General features: G+C 42.6%; 1 protein-coding gene across 1 annotated transcript; it reads left to right on the top strand.

The window, feature by feature from the left end:
* Nucleotides 1-3020: 3020 nt before the first annotated feature.
* Nucleotides 3021-19198, top strand: PERP (p53 apoptosis effector related to PMP22). The gene is made up of 3 exons (XM_060616768.3): nucleotides 3021-3806; nucleotides 13913-14053; nucleotides 17722-19198. The coding sequence occupies exons 1-3, from the start codon at nucleotides 3593-3595 to the stop codon at nucleotides 17946-17948; spliced, it is 582 nt and encodes a 193-aa protein (XP_060472751.1). The 5' UTR covers nucleotides 3021-3592; the 3' UTR covers nucleotides 17949-19198.
* The last annotated feature ends 3920 nt before the right edge of the window (nucleotides 19199-23118 follow it).

The following is a 23118-nucleotide window of genomic DNA, read 5'->3' as shown; positions in this document are numbered from 1 at the left end:
AACTCACAGTACCGAGAGATCATGACCTGAGCCGAAACCAATGGTCGGATGCTTAACCGACTGAGCCACCCAGGCGCCCCACGCCTAAATCTTTTGACTGAGCTCTCCTAACATCCTCTGAGACACTCCCAGATTTTCCCGTGGTGTGCAGTGTCCTTTGCTGCAGAGTTACTAAATCTAACTTCATTTGACTATAGGTGTGTTCCTGATGATCTGTAGGCACTGGGCTTTAACATCTTTATAGAAGCCCAGAGAGCAGACAGTTTTACAGAGGGAGACATCACAGTATCTAGTGGAACGGAGAGGCTAATGATCGCCACTGAATTTGGCAAATATGAGCTTACTGGTGACCTCTGCGCGAAGAGTTTTAGTAGGATATTGGGGGTAGACGCAGGGGTGTGCTTTTACTAGCGTGAGAGAGATGATTATGTATATTTCTTCCAAACTCCGTGTTCAGTGACATCAAGGCGGTAGCTGGATGTCAGCTTTGGGGGAGTTTTACATGATGGAAATTGGCAGATGCTACAAGTTGAAGATTGGGGGGGGTGGTCAGAAAGTTGGTTGTTAAACATTTACGATCACACTACTGGGTAGAATAGACAGGAAGGAATGGGAAGGGAGAGTGGAGAGACAATTAAAAGTTTGCATGAACAGGGGAAGGGGAGAGATGGGACAAATATTAGAGGTGAAACACAGAGTCAGCAAGAAGTGGACTTCAGAATGCCTGGTTTCCTGTGCATTGCTCGTTCTACACCTGCACGGTTATCACTTTGGTTTACTAGTGAGGTCATGGCAGCTTCTCTGGGACCATTTCATTACAGCTCAGGAAAGAATTGGTAGTGGGTGGGATGTTTACAAGGGTAAAGAGGAGGGACGAAAGAAGGAAACTTTTGGAGAAATATTTTCCAAATTCTGACAAATGGTTATTGTAAATAGCACTGGCTCTGGTGACGAACGGCTTAGGACGACGTGTGGGTTTGCCACTCGGGGACTGTGCGGTCTTGAGCAAGTTACTTAACTTCTTTGTGCCCCAGTCCTCTGGTCTATATGAAGGTGATGGGAGGACATGCCTCACCAGGTGGGATGTGGAATACCTTACAGGCACATAGTAGACTCCCAGCAAATATTAGTTAGCTGCTATGACCATTAGAGAAGATAGTAAAACAACTACATGTTTTTGTTTTTAAATTATATATTCATGCAGTTTTGTTTGTGATATTTATTGCTTTCATAACCATAAAAACCCCAATTGATAAAAATAAAAACCTTTTTCAGATACACTTTACATTGTCAAGTGCTCTGTGATCCCTGTGTTATCCAGCAGGGGGAACTATTTAATTGTCTATTATCCACTATCAGCTATCATTTCACTAATAATGATTAGGATGAATGATTGCATTGTCTGCGAAAACGTAACGATTTACAGTTGGTATTCGTACAAAGAATTTGTTCCTTACAAGCATGCAAAGGCCCCTTTCTAATCTTATTAGAGTGGGAAACCTATGAACATCATCACCATCAACCCTTTTATTGTGGCTTACGATGTGCAGGCACTATTCTGCACACTTTACATATGTTAGCTCTTTTAATACTCATTACAACACTATGGGGTGAGCACTATCCACTTTACAGAAGAGGAAACTGAGGCACAAAGAAGCTAAGTGTCCCCGTATCACACAGCTAGTATCAGAAAGGATCTGAACCTGAGCCATCTGGTTCCACAATCTGAGAGACATATGTTAGGTACATTATCCAGACAGGGCGGGTTTAGTCTCTTCCAGAAATTCCGAAGAGCTACTCTGCTCTCTTTCACCTCATTAATACTCTCTTTCCCTCAAATCTATTGGAACAAGAGAAAGAAGGTATATCTAGTCCCAAATCATTTAGAGATATGAAGACCAATGAAACTCTCGTTTTGTCTAAAACCACTTTGCTCCTGATGAGTACTCTATTTGATTTGTAAGAATCTGATTTCTTCCCTCACAAATATACTATAGATACAGCTACTTAAACAAATATTTACCTAACTTTTGAAAACCCTGAGAACTTATTTTCTTTACACAATCTCCACCGTAGGCAGTTAACTCTTGGCAGAAGCCCTCCCCCCACCCCCATGCTCTTCTTTCAAAGTGAAAATATTGGCCTCTAAGGAAAATATGTGAATTCGGTTCATGTAAAATTAAGGCTGGGGAAATTTTTTTTCATGTGGTTTCAAACACTAACTTCCTCAGCACTTTTATTTCATGAGTCCTCAACAATTGTGGGAGAGCTGCTTAAGGCAAAATAGTCCTCTGTTTCTATCCAGAGTACCGAAGTGAAACAGAGGACTAAATTTTAAACATTGCGAAGTCTTTTATAACAACTGGGTGGGATTCAGCAGAGATCTGTGGAGGTGAAAGGTAAGATGTGACCCCTCGTGGGATGTTTTTCATAATTTGCCCAAGGCCACCGTGGGGCCTGACACTGAGAATCTGTTTCTCCTCAGTGCCACTCCCGGCTGCCACCCCACCCTCCCTACCACACCCGAGTCATGGTGGTGACAGAAGCAGGGCCGGGACACTGGAGGTGGGATTTTAGGCGCTGGCTGCATGCTGACCTATGGCCTTCATTTGGAGAAACCTCAAAATAGTAAAGGAAAAGAGGAGATTAAGTGGGGCTTCCATAGGGACAGGTTTGTGGCGGAGAGTGGACTGCCGCAGATCGGAACCTGAACCTATCTGGGAAGCCAAGACAAAGCGCTTCCAAGACTGGGGTGGCATCTGTTAAATCCTGTGCGTTCAGACATTAAATGTTTCTTTGAGCTCCCCCTAAGACCCAGACACAGCGCCAGCCACTGTGTTGAATAAAACCTGGCCTCTGCTGGCGAAGAGCTCCAGACCCAGCAGGAAAGGCGAGTACATAAACAGATAAAAGCGAGCCACGGTACAAGGTACAAAGGTGGAGAGCAAGAGGAAGTGCCCACCTCTGCTTAGGAGGGTCAGGGACCGGCTCCTGGGTTGCGCACGCGTTCAACCGGAGCGCGCAACTGACCCACAGGTACAACGTGGACACCCATGTCAAACTGCCTGAAACCTGAAGGCAGGATTGTTGAAAATCAGACCATCATCCGGCCTCGGGGATGAAATATTTAGCTGGTTGGCTCGGATGAAAACGTGCACCCGGCGAGGCACGGAGAAGAACCACATTTGGCGTGAGAGGCTCAAGGAGGCCGGGGAACGGGGCAGTGGGGAGGCGCAGAGGCGCACGGGGCTGCAGCCGGGACCCCCCACCCTTCCCCGGGCCCCCTTCCCTGGCCGGGCGCCGGCCCCCCGCGGCTCCAGGGCGGCGCGGGCGGGCCAGGCTCACCCACGCCCGGTGTAACCCGAGCCCGGCCCCGCCTCTCCCCGCGCGCACCCCGGCCGGCCGGGCAGGTCGGGGCGGCGCGCCGTGAGTCACCGGAATCTAGGTGGGGCCCCGGCGCCCCGAGCCGCGTCCTCCGGGAGCCGCCTCCCCGCGGCCTCTTCCCTTTTGTCGCGCTGCCTGCGCTCGCGGGCCACTCTCCGCCGGCGACCGAGCCCCGCGCGCTCCTCTCCTCCGCGCCGCCACCGTCGAGATGCTGCGCTGCGGCCTGGCCTGCGAGCGCTGCAGGTGGATCCTGCCCCTGCTGCTGCTCAGCGCCATCGCCTTCGACATCATCGCGCTGGCCGGCCGCGGCTGGCTGCAGTCGAGCGAACACATCCAGACGTCCTCCCTGTGGTGGCGATGCTTCCACGAGGGCGGCGGCAGCGGGTCCTACGAGGATGGCTGCCAGAGCCTCATGGAGTACGGTGAGTGCCGCCGCCTCCGGGAAGCCCTCTGGGCTGCGGCTGGGCGTGCGCGGCCTCCGGCCTTCGGAGGCCGCCCTAGGCGAAAGGAGTGAAACGGGGCAGAGGTAGTGAGTGATTAAAAAAAAAAAAAAAAAAAAAAAAAAATCTATTTAGAGCTTAGGTTAGGCATCCGACCCGAGCAAAAGAAAGCAGTAGCAGCTTTGAGTGGCCAAAACCAGGCTCAAAGCGGGGCGAAAATGGCCCTGGTTCAAACTATTTTTTTGTAGGGTTTGTCGGTGACATGCAAAAGGTGATTTTTCAGCCATCAAAGAGGTTTAGATGAGTAAATACAATGAACAAAGTCTATTTTCTTGAGACCTAGTGAACTCTCTTGCCATTATGCCACCGCCTCCTCTGATTCCTTGTAAGATGAAAATATACGCGCCTTCCCCAAGGTCGGTGTATTCCTTTGGCTTGAACTAAGTGAAAGCAACTCTTACTCGATTAAAAAAAAAAAGGCCTTTCTGGCGAAAGTGTTAGCAGTTATGATTTCAATGGGTACTGCGGTTCTTTTAAGGAGCAGGCTAGTTCTGGTTCTTTTTTTGTTTTTAGGGGGTGTCTTTTTGACTTAAGTACGGCATTGCTGTTGAGAAAACTCAGTTATTTTCATCTGATTTGAAATCTACACAGCAAACACATCTTCTACACCAGCAAAATGAAGCAGCGTTGACAAATTTAATATACTGCAGTTGGAGTTAACTTTATTTTTCCAGCATGGAGCAGCCTGGATGTTTTACTTAATCGGCGCCACTGGAAAGGGGCACATTCTTGCCCGCTGCCACCCCCCACGAAGGGTAGTTGCCAAAAACGGCTGGGATCTATTGTGATTAGCCGTGTGTGCCTGGGGTGCTGGAGAGGAGGGTTTAAGTACGAGCCTAATTCCCAACTGAAAGCCAAGTGCTCTCGAATGGGGCTTTAGCAACTGAGTTCAAAACCGAGGAAGAAGCCTGCCCTGCCTTTCTCCATTCCCTGCTAGGGCGATTGACTTGATTCTTTACTCTGAAGTGGCCTAGGACTTCGAAGTACCCAGTTTATTTCTGGTTCTGGGGGCCCGTATCCAGAGCCTGGTGCTGTATCTTATCTACTGCGGAATTGTTTGGAAGTTCTCACCATGAGCTTGCCCCACAAAGGGAGGCATGGTCCTCATTAGCAGGTAATAAAATGTAAAGACCGCAAGGAATTCCTGCTTGCCTTAATGTCTGTGTTTTTCCGCTCTTAAAACAAACAGAACGCCTGACGGGGTTTCTAGTATCTCAGATCTTTTGGGGTTTTAAAGGGAATTAATTTCTTTGAAGTCATACATCTGTATCTTTTAGCCAAAATGCATTGGAACTCAGTCTCTCCGGGGGACTTACGAAGACTGCTTATACAGATGTGTTCTTTTAAACGGACTTGATGATCAGACGTCAGAACAGAGACTAATACAGACCCACAGAGTACTCTGCAGTCCTCCGCATGTGAAGGTTAGGCTGGAAGAGAGGTGCTGCCAGAACGGCCATCAGCACTGCTGCTGGGACATGATCTAGCCTGCACGGCTCTCCCTGGCTGTGGCTACAGCCCTCTTGTGAAACTCACACAATGCAGTTCTTATTTTTTCTGGACTTGGAGGATGAGCTCACCTTCCCAGGGCGTGGCTCCTCCAGCCTCAGAATGATACAGTGCTTTGTATGTGGAAGGGAATAAGCAGGTTTTGTTGGTGCAATTTTTTAATTAGAAGGCTAAAGCATTAACTTTTTTTAATTGTAAAGACAACACTGATCCAGTCCATAAACTATGTTTCGATTTGATATAGAAATTGGTTTTTGGTGGGGCGCCTGGGTGACTCAGTCCGTTGAGCTTCTGACTCTTGATGTGGGCTTAGGTCATGATCTCACCCTTCTTGGGTTTGAGCCCCCAAATCAGGCTCCGCGCTGACAGTGTGGAGCCTGCTTGGGGTTCGCTCTCCCTCTGCCCCTCCCCCACTCACGATCTCTCTCTTTCTCTCAAAATACATAAACTTAAAAGAAAAAAAGAAACTGGTTTTTGGTAAAGTTCAGTTTTCCAAGCGGGTCTTGAAAAATCAAGATGCGGCAAGACTGATTTGTATTGTATGATGCGGCAGGACTGATTTCCGTAAGGGGGCAGTGGCATTAACATCTCAGTTCAGTTATTCCTGTGACGTTTGCAAAGAGAAGTAAGTGCCAATAACGTGTTCGATGCAGCTTTTGCTCTAGACCTGGAATCAAATCATGAATCCAGGATCCACGGTCATGGTCATTAGGCAACCGTGGGAAGAAGAATACTGATGTGAACTCTCAAAGAGAGGTCCATTTCAGGCTATTCTGGTCAGAGATGAGCTGGAGTGTTTATTACACTTTCACTTCATTTTCTGCCATGGATGTTGGCTTCCTTAACAGGTGTAAAAATTGTGTATTCCTACACTATAGGGCGATTATCTAGGCATCTCTGAACCCTGGAGATTTTCAGATAACCCCAGTAAGGCTTTGTGGAAAACAACAACGTGTTTATGGGAGGTTTATCTAAAATGTAGTGAGCAGTTTACACACACTCCCACGTACGTATAAACACAACAAAGAGGAAGGTGGATGGCTCTAATTAAAATATCTCAATACAGAGGATTGACTTTTGTACACCCACTTTTTAAAAACTTCTTGAAATGTACTAGAACATCAACATGACTTATTGTAACTTAAAACAATTTTTTTTATTGTTTCATTTATTTTTAAGAGAAAGAGAGAGAGACAGAGAATGAGCAGGGGAGGGTCAGAGGGAAAGGGAGACACAGAATCCAAAACAGGCTCAAGGGTCTGAGCTGTCTGTCAGCACAGAGCCTGATGCGGGACCCGAACTCATGAACCTCAAGATCATGACCTGAGCCGAAGTCGGATGTTTAACCTACTGAGCACCCAGGTAACTTTAAGCCACACATGTAACTACCATCGTAACTTTTAAGAAAATATACCTTTTTATTACAAAGCGCTTGACCATCTCTTCGTATTAATATTCATAACATTAATATGCTCATTTTGATATTAAAAACAGATTATTCTTCAAGTATTGGCAATAATACTAATAACATAGACGTTTTTATAAAGGGAGATAGTTCCTTAGAACTATGTAAAATGCAGAATATTATATTCCTCATGGTTATTGACAGATTTTTAAAGAATTTCAGATTGCCACATCACCTCATTTTTCCTTATAAATCAACCAAATTATAAGCTGGATATTTGTTTTTACATGGTATTAACAACTAAATAGATACCCAGCTTAACAGATACTTGTTTAATTTTTTAAAACATCATGAGCATGTAGAGCATAGAAAGAACCTCACATTTATATTTCTCCAAACAGGAAAAGAACATTTGAAATAATTGTTCGAATTTCACATGTAAATAAAATGCAAAATTAAATTGGAATGCATGTTCATGCAGACTGTTTTTGTACCGTCCGCACCTTTTATTCCCCGTCTTTAAGAAAAAAAATACATCAGGAAGATATTTTAAGTGTCAGTGATACAGATTCTAAAGCCCAAGCAAGCTCTGGCTTGTCAGGGTGGAGACTGATGGAGTTGGATTTATGCACCGGGATAATGGCGATGAGTTTATGCACCAAGAATGGCAGTGGGGAGTCAGTACAGCCAAGTCCAAGAGTGCTTGCTTTAGATCTGAACTCACAAGTTCAGAGCTTCATTTTACCAGACGCCCTTCGACTACCACACAATGCATTGAATGGTATTTTTTTTTTTTTTACATGAACTCAGTCTTGGATAAGTCCAAGAATCAGAGTATTTATTATGTGAATATTTTTAGATCATTTAGCCCTATGGTTCTTAAAATGTACAGGAAATGAGAAACATAAGTACAAAGTGAATAGGTTTACATTAGGCGAAATTGAACGTAGAAGAGTTCATTTTGAGACTATGCTCTTGAGGCCTTTTTGCAGAGAGGTAGGGTGAGATATTGAAATGTTATTGTTTTATGAAATTAGGCATTAGTAGGTAGGTTACTGTTTGTGGGTGTGTGTTCATGTCTTTACACAGAAAAATAAAGGTTGGCCACTCCATTGATTTTCCGAATTAAAGCATAGATATGTGTGTTCATTTATAAAATCCAGACGTGTGGGAACTTGTGACCTAGCCATTTGCTGCACTTAGCAGTAATCACCCGAGAGCCTCACTCCCTTTTTAGTGACCTAACTTGTTTTCTCCGTGCAAGCGGGCACAGACTCACAGGCTATGAGAATTAGAAGGGCGTAAGAGTGCACCTGTTCACACTTTCACCAAAGCCTGTGCTCATCAACACCACCCACGATGAGCAGAGCCCTCTTCCCTTCGTTCGCAACTTAATTCAGTTCCCTGGACGCTGCTCTTTGTTTAAAAGTACTCGTCTTACGCCGATGGAGCTCAAATGTGCTTCCGTGTAAATTCTCCTTCCCAGCCTTCTTCATCTGACAGACTTTCAAATATGTGACCGTTGATCCCCAGTTCCCTGCTAGTCATCTTGTCCAAGTTGAGGGAGCAATTCTCCGTTTTCACATCTTCCCGTATGGGATGGATGGTTTCCCCACGGAGACTTTCAAAGAAGACCATAACGGGGCAAAGTATCATCGTTCTGTAAAAACACAGTGGTAAGTAGTTATCATCTGGCTCAGTTTCAGGAGAAAATGTAGAGCACGTAAAGAATCTCACACCAACTGGATGCTGTCGCACGTGCCTCTGACGTTGCTTTGCTTGTCTTCTAAAGCTTCTGCAAAATCACTTCTTCCTATGTAATTTTTTTTGGAGGTCTGTTATGAGTTGCCCGCAAGATTTTTGCTACTCAAAGTGTCCAGACCAGCCGCATCAGCATTATCTGGAAGGTTACTGGGCACTCAGTATCTCAGGCCCCACTTTCTGAACCAGAATCTGCATTTTAACAAGGTCCCCAGGTGAAGCGTAAGCACTGTATAGTTTCAGAAGCACTGGTCCATATTCCTGCAGATTACCTCCTCATTGGGCATGCACCAGGCTTTTTGAATATATATTCCATCTATGTGTATACTTATTTGTAGACAGGAACTGTGTAATTTGTAATCATGGTTTTATCCAGTTTTCAGTCTATGACATAAAGAGTCTATCTGACCTAAAGAACTCTATACAAATAGTATGAGATCTGATCAAAGCTCAGATTTATTAGGTAGGCCCTTCCCTATTAATAGATGGATCTTTTGTTCTGGAAAGGGATTCTACTTTAATTGGGCGACAGGTGGGCATCTGCAAGGTACTGAGTAAGGGGCTAGCTAGATCAGACTGTCATGGTCAGTGTTGGGTGCCCACATGTAAAACTACTGAAGAATGCAGCAAATCCACTAAAAGAAAAATTAACTTTGGAGGAACAATTAGTGACCGTCTCTAAAATATTACCCACAATGCTAAAAATATTAGTAGTGCTCTCGTCTATAAGTTGTTTTTTCTTTTTTTTTTCCTTTTCACAAACTTCAGTTTGATTTATGGCTTCCAGCGTGGCATTCAAGGTATTTATTTTTCCTCTTTTTTTTTTTTTTTCTCGCTCCTTTCTTATCCGTTGACCTTACTGGTCTTTTCCTAGCTGTATTTGTCTTGTAACATTACATTTTCAAATGTCATCCCTGGAAAAAAGATAATAGCATTTTTCTCGTACAAAAAACTTAAAAGCATTTTCTAGGAAAAACTCAGAATTACATTAGTGACCATTGGTGTCGATCTGATGTTGAATCTTTGCAAGTGAGAGCAAAATTAGGTAGGCTGTTCTTTATCCAAATGGGTCTTTAATGAATCTTATTTAAAAGTGGGTTTATAAAGTGGCTGGTCTCTTTAACAATATGAACTTCTCCAAGTGGCACTTAGAAAATAAATTTAGGATGTAATAGGTTATATACAACACCAAATTGGTCTTCCCTTAAGGAGACAGAACAAACAAAAAACATTCCTGCACGGAAACATAGCATCCGTGTACCTGTAGTACTGAGTGATTTGTGGTCTCTGTTCGGCGAGGGCTAATTGACAGTGAGAATCCTCCCTGCTGTCTGTCGCAAACCATAATTAGGAAAGACAATAACATTTTGTGTACAAAATAATAATGGAGAACAGACTTGTCTTCAGAATAAAGATGGACAGTCTGCCTTCGAAGAGCCAACGACCATCCATCTGTACATTCATGGAAGAAATAGCTTTAAGATGTTTTCCTCTTGGGGTTGGTAAATACGGTATAATTTAGACCATGGTATAATACAAACATAGAAATCCTTCCTAAAAGGGTTGGATACATTTGTAGGTATTAGGCTCATTCTGGGTAATTAAGTGAAACCAAAAGTACTCGGGGTGCAGACTTAACTTTTCACAATGTGTGTCGGGGAGATTTGCCATGTTGTAAGTCTGCATGGCTGTCGGCCCCCTTCTCGGGAGGAATGTTGGGCTGGGATGACCTTGATCAGACCAGGTAGGGTCCATCTCATCATTTTACAGCAAAACAGTCATTGATAGGAGAGGGCAGATTGCCTTACTCATCGCTCATCAGCCAGGTCTTCAAAACTGTGCCAAGGTTTCTGTCTTCTGTGATAATTAAATGATTCAGTGTGGGTGTTTCCATGCTGCAGGAGCAGGTTATCACATGTTCTGCTTCCAGGGAAGCCTTTCTCAAGACAAAAGGCCACTTACTTTGCCATTTTGATTTTCTCAGACTCAGCGTTTAAAGTAAACAAGACACTACTGGATTATTTCACACAGCTTAGGCAAAGTTCTTAAAATGGGCTGTGTTCATATTTGTGTTCACCTGTTGGCTTCAGGGTAGGCGAAGGGGCTCACTATTTTCTAAATTCCTTTCAAGTACGTGAAACAAAGTGTAAATTACGCTTCAGCTATCATATTAGAGGGAGTGGGAATGGGGATAATCTGTGTTAATCTTCCCCAAATAAACAGGAATAATTATTAATACTACTCGTCATAGCTACATCCCTCATCATTTAGTTAGCTATACTTTTCAAACCTTAATCTGTGACTGTCAGAGTTTGGTCAGCAAAATATGTTCCTTGTTAGGAAGGTTTTTTTGTTGTTATTATTGAAGACTCACATTCTGCTACGCAAGTTTTCATTATGTTTGCTCTCCTCCATATGCTTATACAGATTGGTTGCCTTTCATGGCAGTTTCTAACCTGTGAACTCAACTTAAAAGGCAAAATCAGTGTCTGCTTCTTTGAATTTGATAATTGGATTTAGCTTTGAATTAGGTAATTGGATAATTGGATTTAATGATTGACAGTAGCCATAAAAATCCGTAGAAATGAGACTGTAATCGACAGTGGGTCATATACCGAAAGTTACATGTTTTTTTTTTGGCAGTGCTCTGTTTTTATAAGGAGATTAATCATCTCTCTTAGTTCTTCTCAAACTTTAGTATGGATGTAAGAGATGTCAGTAAGGCGCAGATTCCTGGGTACTACCTCTTGAGTTATGATCCGTTGGGCTTGGAGGGAGTCACGGGAATCTGTATTTTTAATAAGCACCACTGATGATTTTGACACCGTGATCTATGGGCTCGACCTTGACATGGTCTGATTACTATTCTTTCCATAGCACAATCCCACTTCTCTTGCAAGTTACCTTACTTGAAGGACGAGGAAAAAAGTGAGAACATTTCACATTCTGGCTTTATTCATTTCTGATTTAAAATAAAACATTTCTATTTTATCTTGCCCCTAAGACCTCCGATCGATCTCCGGAAAGAGCAAAAAAGGTCTGGAGGAAAGTAATGAAAATTATAAAATATAAATAAAAAATTATATATAAAATATAAATAAAAAATATATAAAATTATAAAAAAATTTTATAAATATAAAATAGGCCCACTCATGCTCTGTCTCTGCCTCATCTTGCAGGCCACTAAGGGATAGTTTGTGGGAAAACATGGTATTTCTGAGACATATAAAAATGTGTTCTCTTCTTAATAACCTATTACGCCCCAGTCATTCCTAAACCTAGAGGAAGATCTGGAAGGAGCGTGGTGGTTGGAGAAAGTTTGTCTATAACAGATGATGATGTAAACATGCAGTGGGTAACTGAGGAATGAGAACGAATGGAAAGAAGTGCAGAAGTAAAGAAATACAGAAAGAAAATGGAGAAAGGTGAGGTACTGGAGAAAAGTCAGAGGAATAATACGCAAGGAACTTTTCGAGTGGTAAAGGCTGGAGCCTTCCTAGCTCCCTGACTTTTCACACAAGGGCTGTCCTCCTCACAATAATGTGGAAAGAAGGCATTTTTAGCCCAGGTTAGCAGATGTGTTAGCCCAGGTTAGCAGGCTGATGGTGGCTAATTGGTGACAGAGGCAGGGCGCACATGAAGTCTGGCTGGCTTCCGAGCCCCTGTTGCTTTTGCCCCCTGTGTCTTCCACTGTGACCAAATGACCTAGAATTAAGGGAGGATGAATTTGTCAGCCGAGCGGTGCTCAAGGAGGAGTGAAACCAGGGCAGATGAACACGTGACTCGCTTTTTTGAGTGCAGTAAAAAAGTAAATAGATCAAGAGTGCGTGTTCGTCTATCAGTGAATGGATGGATAAATAAAATGCAGACTGGTCACATAATAGGTGAAAGAAGACAGTCACAAAAGGCCATGCAGTATGGATTCCGTGTATATGAAATGTCCAGAACAGGAAAATTGATAGTGACAGAAACCAGATTAATGGTTGCCAGAAGCTGGAGGAAAGGGGTGGGGGTGGCACGTATGGAGCTTCTTTTGGGGGGATGAAAATTTTGGAATCGTAAGCGGTGATGGTTACACAACCCTGTGAATATAGCAGGAGCATACTTTGAAAGAGTGAATTTTATGGTATGTAAATTATAGATCTGAAAAGAATCATGCTTCGGATTTAGACAGGCTGGAAATCGAACTTGCCTGAAGCACTTATCAGCCGTGTGGCTACGTGACAGGTTATTTGAGCTTTCAAAGCCTTCGTATATACTCATTTCTAAAGAAATGATGATAAAGGTCTTTGATTTTTAAGTAAACTCTACACCCAAGGTGGGGCTCAAACTCATGACCCTGAGATCAAGAGTCCCGTGCTCTACCGACTGAGCCAGCCAGGCATCCCGCTAAAGAAGTGATGATAGTATGAACCTTAAAAACATTGTGAAGATTCTGTGAACTAAGGCATGTCAGGTTCTTAGCACAGAGCCTGGCACAGAGCGATTACACCATCAGTGTTAGGCCCTCTAGAGAGGTTGTATGTGAAGAGATTTGAGAAATTCGTGCAGGTTGTGCAGTGGGAATTATTGGCTGGGGTTGTTGGCCAGGGTATCATGGCTCTCCATATTTCCACAGGCTCAAGGTAGAACGACACGGGACTGGAGGTGCCCGTGCAGATTTTCAAACCCAGAAATCAATTGTCACTTCATCCTGAGGCCTTTGAGGGCCAATATCAATAACTAAGAGCTCTTGTGCAAATATATCCTGAATAGTTCAAGACGTTAAAATTTAGACTAGCAACTGGGTATATTTGTACCTGAACTTGTTATGAAGTCACAGCTTCTTCATAATTAAATTGTTCTATTTCACATCTCTGCCTAGTCATGAGGCAGATGATTTCAGTGATTATTTTGGCACAGAACCAAACATTAATACGAAACAATGATGTTTTGTCAAGGTATTTGAACCATTTCCTAACGGGATTCTAATTTAATTGCTCAATATAAAAAATGTTTACTATAGTTGCGTTGTGTTAGAACTTGAGTGAACCTTTTAAAGATACCTGTTTATGTGGCCTTTTTATTACGTGAGAAACAGTTTGATGAGTTTGAACTTTCATTTCAGAGATCTAAACATTTGCCCGAACTCTGAGGGGAGAAGGCATTATTGTGTAGCAACGTATAGGGCACCCTCCGCACGAATTGCCTCTTCTTCCCTTGAGATACGGAGACGCTTACGTGCTGTCAGAAAAGCTGTCCTTGCGCCCAGATATAATGAGCAGAGAGCAAAAAACTCCTACTGATGCTTCGACAAGTGATTTTTAAATTTGGCATGTCTGTCTTATTAATTACCGTTTCTTTTCTCTTACAGCGTGGGGACGGGCAGCCGCTGCCATGCTCTTCTGTGGCTTTATCATCCTGGTGATCTGTTTCATCCTCTCCTTCTTTGCCCTCTGTGGACCCCAGATGCTTGTCTTTCTGAGAGTGATTGGAGGCCTCCTGGCCCTGGCTGGTAAGACTATGTCAGCAATTCATACCTTCAGTAGGCATCACTATCGTACTGTCTCTCCCATGACCCTTGACAATTACACTTCCTGATCTGTTTGCAGAAAATGTGTCACCAAGGGCAGAAGTAACAGTCACGTGTCTTAAGATCTAGGTCCCCTTCCTCCTGTGGCTCAGACGGTATTACATGTCCTCCATCCAAGGGAGGAAGGTTGTCACTCTGCGTGCTGCTCTCGCTTATAGATGACCCCATGTCCAGCGACACCCCTACCTTGAGGGACCAGGGCTGAGTCAGCCCTGGAAGTGTAGTGTTTCCATAGCGATCCCAGTGCTGGCCTCCTTGATCCCCTTGCTGAGGGGGCTGGAATGTCCCAGAGCCATTTTACTTATTGAAGGATGTTACAAGCTTATGATATAGTGGGGCATAGAAAGGGTTTCTGTGGTGGGACGGGAGACTCTAGGAGGCGCCCGGACTGGGATTGCCATTTTGTATCTTAGAGCCAGTTCTGGGGGATGGGAATTTAGTTATGTAGGTGAGTGCGGTCAGAGTGAACATTTATTAATGGAATGCAAGAACTAGGAGTCTAGGAGCAAGATTTATTTGAAATTTTAGGTGGGATCCTGGCACTAGGGACCTCAGCCGCAGAACTGAATTTAGATGCAACACTGGATTTTCTGAGGAAGAGAAAATCCACAGGTCTTTTCTCAAGGTACCAACTTAGGCTCGAGGGACCAAAGCAGAAATCCAGCTACAGACCTGGAGTACAAGTACAGAGTGAGCAGATGGTCTTGGAACAAGTCAGAAGCCTTGTGATTAGAAGAGGTGCATAAGATCAAGCGTGAGCCCGGAGGGAGACTGCCCCGTTCTGGGTTCCCTGAGCTTAGGGAGGGTAATCGCAGAGCCTGGGCAGAACAAGTTGGGGGTGAAAAGGATCCTGACTGACAAGAAGGAGGTGGCCTCAGAGAACCAGCCCGTACAGGTCCGGCCCTCACCTTTACCTTGGAGAATTTCCCTTGATTGAAACATAAGGTTTACTCCAATGTTCCCTATGTCTCAAAGTTTGCTTTTCGAATACTATTTTAAAACCAGAAGTGGTTTGGAATCACAAAACATGAAGAATCTTGTTGAATCCTATTTCCGCTTCTATTTGGCTTTCGTAGTTAAATTTATAAGACTTTATCAAACCAACACATGCGATGTGTCTTCCTTTCACATGCCTTAGAAGACTAGATGGGCGCCCATTTTAATCACCATTAGAAATAACACTGGGACATTCATGTTCATTGCAAAACCCTAGTTGGTACCATATGACCCGGCAATGCCTCTTCTCCGTATGTATCCCAAGGAACTGAAAGCAGGGACTTGAACAAGCAGGGACTTGGACATGATTGTCCACCCATGGTCATAGCAGTATTATTCACAACAGCCAAAAGGTGGAAACAACCCAAGTGTTGCAGGAAATGTTAAATGAAAATGTGGTATATCACGTACGATGGAGTATTATTCAGCCATCAAAAGGAATAAAGCTCTGATATATGCTACAGTGTGGATGGACCTTGAAAATCCTATGCTAAGAGAAACAAGGTAGACACAGAGGGCAAGTATTTGATGATTTCACTTATGCGACGGAAAGTAGATCCAAGCTCACCAGGGGCTGAGAGAGGGAGGGGTAAGCAGAGTTTAGGTTGGGGATGTTGAAAAAGTTTTAGGTAGAGATAGTGGTGATGATTGCCCAACTTTGGGAACGTATTTAGTGCTGGCGAATGGTACACGTAACCAGTGGTTACATGATAAACATGATGTTGTATGGAATTTGCCATCATTTAAAAAAAATCCCAATTAAACTCTTTCCTCCATGTTAGCGTTAAAAATATTACGATCTGGGAAGGGCCAGCTCGAGCCGACAGGGTTGCAGGAGTTTCTGTTGTAAGGAAGACTAATTCTGGCAAACTCCCACAGCTTCACTGCATACGGTCCTGCTTAATTCTGCCTTCTCACCTTACGACTGAGTCCTCATTTTTGCCTTGAGAGTGTGATAAGTAGAACGGGGCATGTTTATAGAAGAGGGAAAGGCCTAGGAATCTTCAGTGTACTTTTAGTGGTTAGCAACGTTCAGTTAGGGCCTACTGGACTTCTAAGAAATATTTCGCAGCAACAATTATTTTTAATTTTATGTATGTCTTGGGGTTACTATCCGAAAAATTGAGTACCGATACAATAAAGATTGTGCAGAAATGGATCCAAATCATCGTAAGAACTTTACATATGATGAACTGAAACAGGTAGTGAACGATATTTAACATTTATGACCAGGGGAATTTGAAGATAATATAGGCAAGGGTTGCTTTTATGTCTTACGCAATATTTTGCAGTAAATAATAAACTTAACAAGTAAGAATTTGCCATTTAAAGCATATAAGAAACAGAGAAATGTTAAGATCTGCACCGAGATCGCTCTTCTTAAATTGCCAGAGAAGGGGAACATTTCGAGTTGAAAAACGGAAGGAACAAACCATGATGTGGAAACACTGATGGCCTTTCTAGCAATAAAAAAACAAAAAAGGAAAAGAAAATGACTTTGAGGATGCATTCGTGGAGCTGGCAGAAAGCATTTCGGTGAAAGGAGGAGGAGTGAGCACTCTCCGGTCTCCAGAGCACGGCCAGCTGGCCCCTCTGGGTGCAGACTGGTGTCTCAGTGTCACAGATTGAAAATGCGTTCATGCCCAATGACGTAACAATGCACGGGTGAACTATGGCGTGAGAGAATGCAAGAACGCAGCATAGCGTGTGGAGGCTCGTTACAGCTTTGTAGAGTTATGCATGTTCATTGGGAAATAAGACAAAAATAGATTTAATCAAGTTTGTATTTTTTTAAATTTGCTTAAAATGCCAATATGATGAATAATAACTGTAATAAGGTGACTCTTCTACCAAAGAGCTTAGAAATCTTCTGGGTCTGTGCATTCTTTCTTATATCTTCCTTCCACTTCCCCAAGGCACTGACTCTTCCCCTCTTGAATTCCCGTCCTGCCATCCTGGAACATTCTTGCCTCCGACCTCCATCTCTCCATTTCTATTTATTCTTCAGATTCCTGCCTCCTCTGCAGGCTTTTCTGGTGCTTCCCTACATTGGTCATTCGCATCATTGGCTTGCTGTGCCTGCCACTTAGTCACTCGTTTATTAAATGACTATTCCAGTGGTGTAGTATTATCAACATTGTCTCACGTATGTGTTGTGTGCACACATGTGTGTATATGCGTACATATTACTGTTGCTAACACGGAAAATATGAACTGTGTTTGGCACAGGAATTACCAAGATGAAAAAATACTCTTCGGTACCATACTGCTTTCTACTCTGTACTATAGTTTTACACCTTTTATTTTAGTAAACGTAATGCATACACAGGTACTACCGAGAGAGTCCCTAATTGTTCTCTGTATTTTGTATATTCAGTGTTCTGCTCAGTGCCAGGTATCTCTGACATACAACACTCAATAACCTGTGTTGGCTCATGATTAACCGCATTCCCCCGGTCCCTTTCATTAGAACGAAGTGGATTTAACGGTTATGTAAAGGCAAAGACATTGTGGAAGAGGGAGTTAATCTGTTGTTACCACGCATTCATCCATGCGTCCATATTCACTCTTTGGGATGTTTTTCTTCCCTTCAGCTGTCTTCCAGATCATCTCCTTGGTAATTTACCCCGTGAAGTACACCCAGACCTTCGACCTTCATGCCAACCCTGCCGTCACTTACATCTATAATTGGGCCTATGGTTTTGGGTGGGCGGCCACGATTATCCTGATCGGCTGTGCCTTCTTCTTCTGTTGCCTTCCCAACTATGAAGATGACCTTTTGGGCAATGCTAAGCCCAGGTACTTCTACACATCTGCCTAAGGTGGGGAGTGAGCAGAAGAAACTCGATGCTGCCAAGATGGATCCCAGAGCAAGAAACTGTCTTCCTCAGCGTCCTTCGAACCCATTTGGTGGGCAGTGTGCATATCATTAAATTAGTCAATGCTAAATAACTTGGGAGAAAATATTTCTTAAATGGCGGTACAGTTTCATATTCACCTTTTATATATGTTTGTAAACAAAACTTACTTCTTTTAATTACCTGTAATATGCCCGTATCTCCTTATTTCTACCCATACCATTTATACTGCATTTGTAAAAGAATATGAATATGAAACGTAACCCCTTTATACGGTAAAAAATGAGAAGGCTTCAAAGATTGGTGTGACCTGATCAGGTTTCTGTTTTTCTCAGGTGGAATGGACTGGGTCTATTAAAAGCCAACGAGAAGAGAGCGGTATTAGTAAAAATTGTCAGTGACCAACTATTCTACAAGAAATACAAAAAATATATATTTTTCAAGCCTTCACCTATTTAAAGAAGCAAAATAGTTTCCTAAATGCATACCATTTGTGAGAATTTCTAACTAATATCCTGATTTTTTTTTTTTGCAAAACTTCATGTTAACTTGATATGACATCTATGAACGTTTTCTTTCATAGCCAAAGCCTACTGCCGTAGTCAGGCCTCCTTACGTAGTGAAATGTTAAGACAAAATTTTCTCTTTTGAAGTGGCTTGTAGGGTTGGGGTGTGGGAAAGTGCTGAATTCATAAATCTGTACTCTTTTGTGTCTATATGTTCGGGAACACAGTAGATCTGATTGAAAGCTGGGCTGGGTCTAACTCATCGCGGCTGACAGGTGTGATTTGGTTGTTTATTGAAGCATCAGGAGGGCCATTCCTGTCACAAAGTAGCATGAAGACAGCGTCAGGAGAAGAAATGGCTTGAATTCTTCATCTCAGGTTTGACTGGGCTCTAATCATATAGACACAGCTTCTGATAGATGGCAATTGTAAACAACACCTTAAATGTAGTTACAAACCTGGTCTTCCTTGGAAAAGAGATTTAAAATATTTGATATAGAACATACAATGGGAGAAATCAGGGATGTGAGGTTTCTCTGAATGGCAAATATATGATATATCGCGTTGACTATTATTTTTTTTTTACCATTTGTTCTTACATAATGAAAACCAATTCATTTTATATACCAAATTATTATTTTGTAAGTTTCAGAATAAACCATTGCTGTTTTCATTATGAATTTTCCCCAATAAACCAGGTGTTCTAATCTTGTTTCTAGTTTGTAGTTTTTGGCTTTGCTTTTTTCTTTTTTCAACTCTGGGCAAGGGAATATTTTTTTTAAGTTTACTTATTTGGAAAGAGAGAACACCCACACAGGTGGGGGAGGGGCAGGGAGCGAGGGAGAGAGGGAATCCCAAGCAGGCTCCACATTGTCAGCTTGGAGCCTGACATGGGGCTTGAACCCACAAACCATGAGATCATGACCAGAGACAAAATCGAGAGTCAGACGCTCAGCTGACTAAGCCACCCAGGTGCCAGGAGAAGGGAATTTTTAAAAAATGCTTTGAGTGGGGCAAAATAATAAGAGTGTTGGATAAAATGAAAAGTAGCTTTTTCTTAGTTTTAAAGGTCTTGCTCATTTGAGGTTTCCAATAACAATTTTTGAATGAACTTTAATGGATTCTATTAGTCTCCTCCCCGGACCTCTTTAATGACTAGCACCCGGTACACAGGTATCTATCCATTGCTGCCACCAGAGGGAAATGGACTGAGAGATTTCCCATAGCTCCAGATGCCAGGGAACATTTGTGTGGTTTAGCTGAAGGTTCATCCTTCTCTCATCTTCCTGTTTGAGATACAATCGTCTTCCATTCAGGTAGTGGGACAGCAAGGAGTTTCTTTACTTGTTTTCCCCTTTTCCACCTTCCCCCAGTTCTCCACCATGGATTGTAGGTTAATTCTCCTATGGTGTGTGTAGATGTGAAGACGGGTTGCAGAGTGGCATGGTGGGATATTGGAGATACTTCTCGGTGCTTCTGTTGGCCGGTTGGTTCTTGGCAGGCAATTTTTTTCTGTTTTTCAACATATGAGCTGAACGTTTCTCATCATAAATTTAGAAGAATGTAGTCTGGGTGATTATTCACACCAAAAATTTTAAAAACTTCTGTGACAGGTAGAGGAGTTGAGGTGATAATTAATGTTAAAAATGTCATCTTCTGAAATAATAGCACAGGTAACTCAAGAAGATAATGGGTAGCTAGAGATTACGAAAACAACTTGTGTACCTGAAAACGACTCTCAGATACACGGTTCTCTAAAGCAAGCACTCCTGTCTTGGATTTTCCCTGTCCAACGTTCGCCTTTCCCTCCTTAATAAATTACATACTATAGTCTAATGGTGCACATGTAGGAAAAATATGGCTTCCTGGGACCTATGGTCTGTATTAACGGAAGCATTTCAATCCGAAATGTTTCTAACAAAGACATACTAAGTGTTATCTTGGCTAACATGTTCTACTTCTTTCAGCCCTGTTCAAGCACAGAGATCCTCTGTTCCTTGTTGGTTCATATTCACCAGGACAGATACCTTTACGTCATAAAAGGGGCAGAATTCCAGAGAGTTCTAGAGAGTAATGAAGAAGTTGACTAAGAAGCCATCTAAAGACTAACAGTGCATTGCATGATATTTTCCCTAGTAAAGCTGAGTGGCTTTTGGCTCTCTAATTATATTGAGTCCCCACCCTTTAAATAAGCAGTTGTAGGTCCCCAAACACTTTCTCACGCTCACACTGTAAGTAGTCAGATATGCCGGGTGCCACTTACTGTTGAATGCCACAAAGAAGTAATACGTCAAGGTCCTTCAATTGTCACACAAGGTTAACTATGGAGTGTAATTATTTTAGTTTCAAAACCATATATGACAGGACTGACAATAAAGTTTGATAGGCTTTCCTTTTCTAAGAAAATGAAAACAATGGGAGAATATAGCCATAATATCTTGATTATGTTGACTTTTGCTACCAACTCCTGCTGAAAGACAGCCCTATTAATATAATAAACATAAATGCGGGATCAACTTATTCTGTTTTCCCAGGCGTATCCGAAAAGGCCATATTTGAAGTGCATCCAACTTCGGCTCTTGTTGGCTGTGTAGGCTTGGGCAGTTTACCTCTCCACTGGCCTCATAACCTCATTCATAAAATGATTGCAAATTATCCTTTTTGTTTCCAAATTCTTTGCTTCTGTGTGTTTGTATGTGTATCTGCTCATTTGTCGATTTACTTAAATATTCTTGGGTAAAAGAAAATAAGATAAAGTGATCCTATTTTTTGTGTGCTTTTTTTTTTTCCCCAAGTTGACTCTCATAGCTAGAGACAATGATTAAAATCCTAATACGGTGATGGATTTTTTTTTTCTTTAGTTGAAAATGAAAGAAGATTCCTTTAGTTGGAAGAACCACTAAATAAGTGAATATAAACTCTATCATAAACATAAGTCAGCCTAAAGCTTAGAAGAAAAGCTTTATTTGTATTCTAGGGAGCTTCTGATTCAAGGTGGTAGAGTGGACTCCATTAAATCCATCACTTCTGACCAATATAGAGAAAAATTGTAGAGTAATAAACAAGTACCAGAGGGATTAAATCCATAACAAGGGAGGTGTCCATCAGCTGACCAGAGGCTTTGCCAAATTTGAGAAGATGAAAAATGTTGACTTCATCAACAGTGGAGTGAAGCTACCACCCAGAATAAACTCAAGCTGGCTGTTGGGAAATTAACAGCTGTGCTGCTTGATAAGGGGCAAAGGCGTGCCAGTCTTGGAGTTGGCAGAGTAAACTGGAGTTCCCAGTACTACTGGGAAAGGAGGAGGGTAAAGATCAGGGGAATTGGTCTGTCCCATGAAGATTCGCCAGTTGGCCTGGCCTGGCCTCCCCTTCCTCTTGTCAGATTCCTACCCCTTAGGGAGGGGAGCAGTTGACCTAAAGTGCTTACCTATAGGCAGAACCCAGAGATGACGATCGTGCTTATTAAACAGTATGCTCTAAGTGCTTCCCGTGTGCTAACCCATACAAACCTCATCTAGACCCTCTGATACGGGTTTAATTATTCTTAATTGTTCAAAGAAAGAATGGAAACAGGAACATGAAATAACTTTCTCAGGATCAGACAGCTAATAAATAGCAGTAATAATAAGTGCAAAATACAGCGTAACGGTATTTGGTGCAGTAGGGAACAGTACAGTGAGTCATATTACCATGCAAGTATTCTCTGGCTTGCCCCTCCTGCCATTATGTTGGTGTGGGTCCCTCAACATCTTCCGCTCTCCAAGCTCCAGGGAAGGTTGAGCCTTCCCAGTATGCTGGTAGGCGGGTATTGTATAATGCAGAAGTGTAGAGCAAAGGAGAAGGTGGAGGGGCCAGAAGTATGAAGGGCTAGACCTGGGTGGGGAGCTAAAGGGCATAAATGGGAGAGGAAAAGACAGGATTTAAAAATCATTTTCTAGGATCTATCTATCTCACTGCATGGAGTTTAAGAAACCCAGTTCACACTGTTTTGAGTTTTCATGACCATACTCTCTTCTGGATCACTTCTCTATGATGGGACCATGTGAGTCGTTCCTTCCTAAGTGTTGCAGGTATAAGCCACTGTCCAAATTATCACAGGGGTCTGAATGAAATGAGAGGGTCCAGTCTTGATTTGGTGCCTTGATGGAGAGGGCCTTGTAGATAAAAACCCAATAGCATCTTTCTGAAGCACTGATTTTCAGTCTTCAGAAAATGTACTACTTTTGATAGTACAGATTACTGGCCTTAACTTTTTTTTTTTGACATTAGAATCATCCATACACTATAAGACGTTGTGAGTCTTAACTGTTGCTTATAGACTACTTTGAAATATATATTACAGGGGCGCCTGGGTGGCTCAGTTGGTTAAGCGTCTGACTTCAGCTCAAGTCATGATCTCATGGTTTGTGAGTTCAAGCCCCGTGTTGGGCTCTGTGCTGACAGCTCAGAGCCTGGAGCCTGCTTCGGATTCTGTGTGTCCCTCTCTCTCTGTTCCTCCCCCACTCATACTCTCTCTCTCTTTCTCTTTCTCATTCTCTCTCTCAAAAATAAAATAAACATTAAAAATTTAAAAAAAAAGAAAAAAAGAAATATATATTACAAAGAAAAACCACATGGTGAACAC

The sequence above is a fragment of the Panthera onca genome, chromosome B2 (genome assembly GCF_046562875.1).
Source record: "Panthera onca isolate mPanOnc1 chromosome B2, mPanOnc1 haplotype 2, whole genome shotgun sequence".
Lineage (NCBI taxonomy): Eukaryota > Metazoa > Chordata > Mammalia > Carnivora > Felidae > Panthera > Panthera onca.
This window is presented reverse-complemented; position numbering and strand designations above follow the sequence as displayed.

What these genes read in the sequence shown, in the direction of transcription:
- PERP (XM_060616768.3), top strand. Translation starts at nt 3,593, where the DNA reads ATGCTGCGCTGCGGCCTGGCCTGCGAGCGCTGCAGGTGGATCCTGCCC. An exon ending in CCAGAGCCTCATGGAGTACG is followed by an intron (nt 3,807 to 13,912) that starts GTGAGTGCCGCC and finishes TTTCTCTTACAG; the next exon opens with CGTGGGGACGGGCAGCCGCT. An exon ending in AGGCCTCCTGGCCCTGGCTG is followed by an intron (nt 14,054 to 17,721) that starts GTAAGACTATGT and finishes TCTTCCCTTCAG; the next exon opens with CTGTCTTCCAGATCATCTCC.